The sequence below is a fragment of the Neltuma alba genome, unplaced genomic scaffold, assembly GCF_004799145.2.
Source record: "Neltuma alba isolate B1F8T4 unplaced genomic scaffold, ASM479914v2 tig00012124_pilon, whole genome shotgun sequence".
In the NCBI taxonomy this organism is placed as follows: Eukaryota; Viridiplantae; Streptophyta; class Magnoliopsida; order Fabales; family Fabaceae; genus Neltuma; species Neltuma alba.
Genome location: NW_021636676.1, coordinates 1017533 through 1026626, shown reverse-complemented (window position 1 = coordinate 1026626; position 9094 = coordinate 1017533). Strand labels below are relative to the sequence as shown.

Genomic DNA, 9094 nt, shown 5'->3' with positions numbered 1-9094 from the left:
AAGCTTTTTTCTATCCTGTGTCATGTTCTTTATTCAGCTTTCTTTTTGACAGATGTCTAATTCAGAGTATATTTTCGGAGAAACTGCAGGTGAAATGGGATTACTTTGATTACGAAGGCCCTCATCCTCGCGAGGCTAATGGATTTAGTGATGTTAATCGAGGCATGGTTTTGGTGGTTGGATATGTTCCTGGTCTCAAAGTGGATGCAATACCGTTGATTCACCCAAAGAATGTAAGTTAGATTCATTGTTTGTTTAGCTCTCATGCAATTTTTATAAATAAACCTGACTATTTAATATGAAAGTGAGTGAGAAATTTGTGACGTATGATCAGGATCCTGGAATCAGCATGGTTGATGAGTTCGTGAGACACATCAAGGCCTTTGCTTACTCTGTCTTTGGAAATCACCCACCTGCTGCTATCATAATATTTGGAGTGAGATCATTTTTTTTTCACCCCATGATTAGCTTCTTTTGGAGTTACTGATTAAAAAAATGACATGAATATATTGCATTTTGCTATTTTTCCTGTTACATAGGATCGTAAAAGTGACATTAACACATTATGGCAACAATGGGTGAGTCACCTGCATGCTGGGAGGAATCTGTAATATGATGTATATTCTGATTTTGCTGAACAATGCAAGTATAAATATTACGTGGCAGATCAAGCAATAGGAAAAGAAACAGTGATGGCTGGGGATGGTGGAGGCTGCTTTCTGTTCAACAGTCGAATTACACAATTAATCTTCCTCCTGATTTATACGCACTCGATGCCATCGCCCTCGTATTCGCCAAAGACAGTCACAAGTCTCCTGGTAACACTCTGATTCCATTATTTCTATGTAACTCTTTTGAGTTTATCTGTTTTTCACCAATCTGGTTTTTACTTCAACAGACGTAGGAGAGACTAGGTTTCATGTGGCAATGGCAGGGGGTTTAGTGCCATTTGGGCCAAGGTTTGAGGTGATCGATGTACTCGTCAAAGGTGACATCAAATGGACTTGCTTCTCTGCTCTCATGGAAGGATTCAATACGATATTGACTTTTGAGGCCGTCATAGAAACCCTCCTTGAAACGTATATATATGTTCAAATACTCATACCAACCCACTCTTCTTTTTCTTCTTCTTATATATGATCTTAAAGTGATCAAAGAGTGTCACATGGTGCAGGTGAGTGACAGGCGTCCTGATTTGTACATAGGCGTGTCACATGGAAGAAGGTATTACTCAGGCAATGGAAGACTGATCAAGAAAGTATCAGAATCCACCTTGTTCCATCAAGTGATTGGGTAAGATAATAATGATTCAGAAGGAATTGTGATAAGAGCGAGTGACTGATTTGTTGTTGTTGAATGAAATAGGGAGAGGGAGAGTACTTTGTGGTGGAAGGAGTAGGGGTGAGAGCAGGAGACACGTTTCTGTTCTACCACAGAGATCTGGAAACTGCACGAACCACAAGTGAAATTGCATTTGAGAATCTGACAAGGCTGAAGCAGAGTTTCATGGGAAGTGAAGAAACTGTTTTTGGTGGGTTAATATTTGCTTGTGCTTCTCGAGGCCAATCTTACTTTGGAACATCTAATACTGATATCTACCCATTTTATGCCAACTTCCCAAGTGTTCCGGTCGCCGGAATATTCTGCAAAGGAGAGATTGGACGCTGTTCTTCATCTTCTTCAAGCTTTGTGAAATCCCATGAGTGCGAAGAACAGGCCCCTCCTCATTGCCCTGTTCATGCTTCCAGTGCTGTCTATTTGGCTCTCTCCTATCTTCCTCCTCCGTGAACACATTTAGCTATATTATATTACCAGTGATTCTCCTCTGAATATATCCATGTGGACTTGATTTTGGATAATTCACTCAAATAGGGGCATCCATAAATGGCCAAAGGTGTCTCCACGTCCGTTTTACTTTATTTTCGTCTACTTATTTATTCCAGTTATAAGATTGAGATTTTAACGGTTCAAATTTCATATTTATAAAATTATAAATAAAATATTAAAATTTCAAAAATAAATAAATGAAAAATCAAATAAAACTACTAAATTTTAGTCAGTATAACTTAAAACAATAATAAAAAATACTTTGTAAAATTATTTTCAAAAGCATAAAATCTGGACTGTGCGTTAAACCTTTAATCATCATAGTTGAGATGGGAAGTGGATGGAAATAAAGAAGAAGAAAAGTGGAGAGACTCTTTACCTATACATAAATGTTAATTATCAACTAATGGCATCCATATATTTACGATATTTTAATCTTGTTCCGCCTTAGTCTTCATCCATTTGTGCCATTTATTTGCATGAAAATAAAAGACAATATAATGTTCATTTTTATTTCTCATAGAGGTAGAAATATCGGATACATACGTATAGCTTTGTCGCAAGTGCTTTTCGCAAATGAATCGTATTGTTTATTATAATATAACTGGTTTATATTATACTACCTTCGGTCTTAATTATAAGAGTCAGTTGACTAATTTAAGGAGATTAAGGAAGTAAGTTGAGTTAGTTATTTGTCATAAATAGGTGTTGTCTTTCCTAAAATATCCTTGCTAATCAAGTATATTAACTAGAACTATCATTGTTAGAAGAGCTACTTTAGAAAAAATATATATAAATATTAGAGACAAAGTAGATTGAGGTCTTATATTTAGGACCAAAATAAAAGTCAAACAGGGTCTTATATTAAGGACCGGAGGTAGTACATATATATATATGTATATGTATGTATGTATAGTTATAATAAGAGCTAGATGAGGCTCGCCCATTCATTATACAAAATCCATGATTAAAGAGGATACTAACAAAAAAATTAAACCTATAGCTGACAATAGATATATTTATATAATGAAGTATTAACAATAATGCTGTTATAACGAAATAAAATTGGAATAAAAAAAATGCTGTTATAATGAAATAGTATAGTAATCAAACAGATCTTATATGTATAGAGTCTTAGCAATGATTTGTATAATGAATAGGTTTTCATTATAAATGTTGAAGATATATTAACGATAATGCTTATATTTTTGACAGATAAGAATTTAATTCAATTTCAGAATTCCAAATTTTTGCTGCGTCACCACGCACCCAAACTTAGGAACAAGACTTGAATCATGAATAGTTGAATACAAAGGTGTGCACGCAACGACAATAATAAAATGAATGCACCATCATTGAACATTAAAATATTACTATAAGAAAGCATTTCTATACAGTGATACAATACTTTTAGTTATATTATTAAAGGAATTTTTTATTATTAATTCCATAAGAATATCGCCTAGCTAGAAGAAAGGCTCGTCCCCTATGATAAAATCAAAACTCTATCTTTTACTCAAAAAAAAAAAAAAACCCTATCTGCATAACCTGTTCCCCACCAACTTTTCGATCACTATTTGTCGAATGATTTGGCAAGGTTGTGTCATATTAATCTCATATGGATACCAATGAAACATCATTCTTCAAGTATAATCTCAAAACAACAATAATAATAACGAGTAATAGACTTTATTAATTTCAATAAACTCTATTGTAATGATAAATAGCTATTATCTCTTGATTGAAAAAGAGATAATTACTGTCAGAAAAATATAACTAAAACATAACAAATGCTGTGCTCGCTCTAGTCAAATTTATAAGATCCTAACTATGGGTTCTTAATATAATTTTTTTAAAAAAAAATAACAAAATATTTGTGACTCATTTGAAAAATACTTGTCTTTTTCACTTTTAGCTTAAATAATAACTTTTCTATTTCCCTCTTTCCCGTAATGAACTATACAAATTAAAAGGTGACTTTGGAAATTCGTAAATTTTTTTACAATTAACTAATTCACTAATTTTCTTAATTTCATTATAAAGTAGATGATCAGGCCTTATAAAAAGGATGGGGGAATATCTTTTAATTTATATTCAATGAAGAAATTAATAACCCTTGAGATTGTTTTAATATCAATACAGCCATATTTATTTTGGAAACTATCATAATTATATAAAATAAGTTATTTTATGTTGTGTGAGACAAAATTTCATCTCACAGAGTTACATCGTACAACATACAATCACTTAAAATAAATTAATTCATCATCGTACCCAAGTACAACTTTAAAGGAATTAATTCGACCATATGGGTGATGAAAATTTTTGTTGGAAAAAGAGAGAATGAAAGCTGTAGCTCGATATTGGCACGGCTCAATCAAATTAAAGGACCCAACTCTTGAGAGATTTGATTTGATTGAGCCGTCCCAACATCGACATGTTCTCCCCAGACCTACAGATTTAATTAGCATGAACAAGGCTAGAGAGAATCACTACCTCGACAGAAGAACTCTACGTTGCTTGATGGCCTTTCTTTCTTTGTGTTGGCCTATCAATGAACCGCAAGGTGAAGAATAATGGAGCTTCAAGTAGGCTCAGTTTGCCAGGGAAGAAAGCAGAGGCAATTTATAGAGGAAAATCTGTCTGGAGAAGGTTACAATGGTTGAGACGTCCAAGTCTATATTTCATTTATTATTGCTTATATTTTCCATCATAACTATTTCCAAGCCCACGCTTAGGCTTCCTTCCCCACCAATTTTCCAATTGTTCTCTTTTCTTAATAATGCTTCCAAGTCAGATAAAGAGAATTAACAATTATTGCTCAGCTCTACTCCACAATGAATCATTATATACATACATATCCCTTCGTCCTTACTTTATAAGCTATCTGATCCGAGATATAAGATCTTAGTTTACTTGTTTCTTATTTTATTATTATTTTCAAACTAATTTATCTAACTCATAAATATATATAATTTAATATCATGTATGAATATTTTAAAAAGATCATGTTACATTAATTAATTGAATAATTTATCGGAATTCATCAATCTATCTAAATCAACTAAATAGTAGAGGCAGTATTAATGAGTTCTCATCTTCGTGGTCAGACTCACCTTCTTCCAACAACTAAAAAGTTATGGTGGGCAATCCTTTTTAGAAATTAATAACAAAATGCCACTTGAACTGCTTTAAGACCATGATCCTGCTGCCTCATCATATAAAATTTCAGTGCTGCCACTGAAATACCATAAACCTTTTTCTGATACTGAGTGAAATAGAGACATAGAAAAAGTGGCATATGAGTTATATTTTGTTCCAATAAGAGCCAATGATATGCCATTATTCACATTTGTGGAGTCGCACAAGGCTTCTCAATATGTTGCAATGTCACCAACATGATTTCCCACTGTAGGATTTTGAGCATAGAAAGGGAAACGGACAACTAAGTGCAAAATAATATAATTGTTTGTTTAATATACTATTCGAATTACCATTATTTAACAATATCCTCTCTCTTTTTTATGCCGTCACATTTTCATCTTTTCTTCTTTTTTAATGTTATGATAAAGGTTTTAGGTACTAAACATAGTGAATATTAAATTGTGTTAGGCAGGCAATTGAAGTTAATATTCATTTATATTTGTGAGTTGGGGGGAGCCTCTTGAGTTGGGCCTTGGGCCCGTCGGTACCGACCCACCAAATTGTGGGGCCCACAACATGACTGAAGAATGCCTTGCCCTTTAAGTAATGACTATCATTGACTGCATTGGAAAATTGGCCCACAACATGACTGCCCCTTAAACTTATCATGCCTTGATCTTCACTTCACAACTTAGTTGACAATTATAGTTCATTTTGAGTAATATTATATTATTATTGGAATTTTTTTTTGATCAAATATTATTGGAAGTTTAGGGACTAGGAAAGTAAATACTAGACAGTTGATTGTTTAAAACATAATATTAAAATTTAACTGTTGTCAAATGATCTCAAGATCATAAAAGAATTATTAATGATAAGCTTTCTTATAAATAAAAGACCATTAATTCAACTGAACGTGTAACTTCAAGCCATTAGGATTCAAATGGCCCAAAAAAAAAAAAAGCTTAAGAGATCAGAAGCATACTTAGGACCAATTAATTTTGTGAACAAGCAGAAGTTTAAAGCAGCGCTTCAAGTAGTAGGCGTAATTTGATATATTTCTCTGTAAAGGTGAGTATTCGATTTTTTGTTTTGGTTTTCAGTGATAATTGAATTAATTAAAATGTTTCAGCTCGATTATTCGGTTAACCGCATGTATAAAGATGAAAAGTTAATAAAATTTAAAGTTTTTCTATGTTGATATTAGAAATAACGGGTACATGGAACCAGAAAAGTTTTAGTTGAAGTTGATAACTTGATGTAACATTGACACGTGTAAAAAAAGAGAGCAAATAATATCAAATGAAGCTATCCATCGCCTGTTTTATTTTCTGGGGCCTCGAGAACTGTGAGTGGTTGGAGAATCCTTTTGTATCGTGTTGGATACAAAAGAACGACAAGTCGAAGAGGAAACGGAGAAAGAGTTTCGTGAAATAAGCAGAGTATGGAAGACGCTTCTCTTAATTGATTGCTTGGGTTATCTGTATAAAGTATGATACTTTTTTGACCTTGTATGAAGTACGATCCTTGGAAGAAAGGAACAAATTTCGGAAAAGCAACAAAAGCTCGCTCACTCTCTTTGGTTATTTGGGATTCATCTTTCTTACAAGCAATTCCTTCTCTCTTACAAGGAATAGAAACACCCAAGCCCAAGCACCATATGAACTCCTCAACTCCCAAATATTAACTAATAAGATCTTATAATTAGGAATCGAATATAGCATTTATTTCGAGAGCAATTCTGTTTCTTCAGAAGCAAGCAATAGTGCCATGAAATTATAAGCAAGGAGTCTCTTATGTTCCAAGCTCCCAAATATATAAATTTTTTATTGCTCATTGAATTTTACATAAAATAAATGACATTTTGATATCTTACTATCATAAAATTGTGTAATTTTTTTTTTTTTTTACAATTTTCTAAAGAACAATATTTTAGAAGTGTGCAGTTTGAATTACCATACACATACATAATGACCTATAGAAGCGTGCAGTTTTAATTAATATTTAAAAAAATAAAAAAATTAAAATTATGTTATTTTATATCTGTAAGATATCAATATTTCATTAATTTTATATAGAATCTGATAATAATAATAATAATAAAAGTACATTTGGGAGCTTGGGATCAGAGGGGTTCAACTGCAATTTGCAGTAGATCCTTTTCTAAGCTAACTGGGCTTAGTGTTTCATGGTTTCATGTTCACCAGGATGATGCTTTTAACTGGCCCAGTCTCTGTAGAAAAGTCCAAGTTAGAATCGGTCTTCCCTCCAACTTGGGCTACTGCTATGTTCTGTTTATGTCCTTACACCCTTTTTCTTACTCAGCCATTCTATCCAGACAAGTGTATTGCCGGTTTTAAACAGTCTTTGGGCTTTTGCTGTGCTTATGAAGCTGAGAATTGAGCTATCTTTAAGGGTTTTAACCAAGCGGGGGATCTCGGCTTTAGGAAAGTCATTCTCGAGTCGGATGCAAAGAATTCAATTGACATGATGATACAGGTATCTGGTGACAAAAGATGCAGCCTACCATTTACGCAGATCAAAAGGTTTATGCAGCATTCTTTGGGGCTACAGGCATGTTACATTTCAAGAGAAAGAAACAAAAGTGGCGTGCCAATTTGTAAAGGAAGGGATTGCTAACCCCTCCTTGTTAAATGTGTGTCCTTCCGATTAGGAGTAAAAACAGGTCAGATCAAGTTTTGTCTTTAATAGGTTAGACTTGTTTAATATTATGCTGGTTTGAGCCTGACTTGTGGCCTGTAATAGGCTTTTTGTTCCAGTCTGGGGCCTAGCTTATTAAGCCAAACAGGTCATCAAAAAGGCTTGAGTTTTTTTCTATTTTAAAACAGGCTAGGCCATAAGCCTCTGACAAGCCATCTGACCTATTTCCACCCTTACTTCCAATATGAGAATCTGAGTGGAAAACGATGTACTCCCCATAACTCGTCTATTTTTTTTGCTAGGGTCTAAAGCCTTCTTTTATATATAAATATATATATCGTACAAGAACAATCCAATGGGAGATAAAACAAATAGCAAAATAAGGTGACAACCACAAAAATTCCGTCGCTGTCTGCATATTATATCATGCAGTGATGGGCCAACCTCATATAGTAATATACTATATTATCTCTGAAAGCACAAAAAACTATTATGTAAATAAGATACTCCTTTGATTTTTAATATAAGATCTTTTTAACTAATTTGATTATATTAAAGAAATTATGTAAGTTAGTTAATTATAAGAAATATGACATGTTTTTTTTTAAAACATTATAATCATCTTCCTTAATATCGTTCTTCCCTCACTTACTTAAGTATAGTTAAAGGATTATCTATAGGAGTAATTTATAAAAAATTAATAAATATGGAAAATGTGTTTTATATTTAGGACCGAAATTAACTTATCAATTAGATCTTATATTAAGAAGGAGTATGTTTATAACCAAACGAATTAAGCAATACATAAAATTCTAAAGAAAAATTCTCATTACATAATAATAAATCAAGTAAACCCAGTGCAACGCACTAGTTATAATTTAAGCAGAGATTTAAAGCAGAAAAAAGAAGGCTATAAAATCCAGGACTCACGTGCATTTGTGGTACGCAGGTTTGAAGCCCGAATTGTGAGATTGGGGGATCCCTTCGCGCGGTTCTTAGCTCGCTGCAAATTTCAGCCATCCATTCGTTGTTTGGATTTTTGGGATGGATTACACCATCACCTTTGTCCTTTGCCCATACATCCACGATGACAAGTTGTTTTAGGACTCGTTTAAAATAGTTTATAAATAATTTTTTAATAATAATTTATAAATATGTTAAAAGAGTTTTATCTTATATTATGTAAAACATATTTAACTATTCCAAACGAGGTTTTAGTAACATTGTTTCCTGTTACGCCTAAATGAAATTTTAAGCTGGAGTTTAATGCTATTGCGTTTGTGTGTCCAGTACTCCAGTGAGTTTAAAAATGTATAAAATAAAAAAGGACGACATTAGGCATTGAGGCTCCCAATTTTTCCGAGTACTGACAACTCTAATTCAATTAAAACTATGTAACTCATAAATTTATAAGTTCATTCCTATTTTAATTTCAAATACGGTTTAAAATGTTGATATCCGT

The 9094-nt window shown here is 33.0% G+C and overlaps 1 protein-coding gene across 1 annotated transcript; it reads left to right on the top strand.

Moving 5' to 3' along the window:
* Positions 1-52: 52 nt before the first annotated feature.
* LOC114723148 (F-box/LRR-repeat protein At5g63520-like) lies at positions 53-1297 on the top strand (the record flags this gene model as incomplete). The annotated part of the gene is made up of 6 exons (XM_028909298.1): positions 53-233; positions 335-436; positions 540-578; positions 731-818; positions 899-1056; positions 1175-1297. Coding segments are annotated over 6 exons (691 nt in total), but the record flags the coding sequence as incomplete, so codon positions are not given.
* Positions 1298-9094: the final 7797 nt, after the last annotated feature.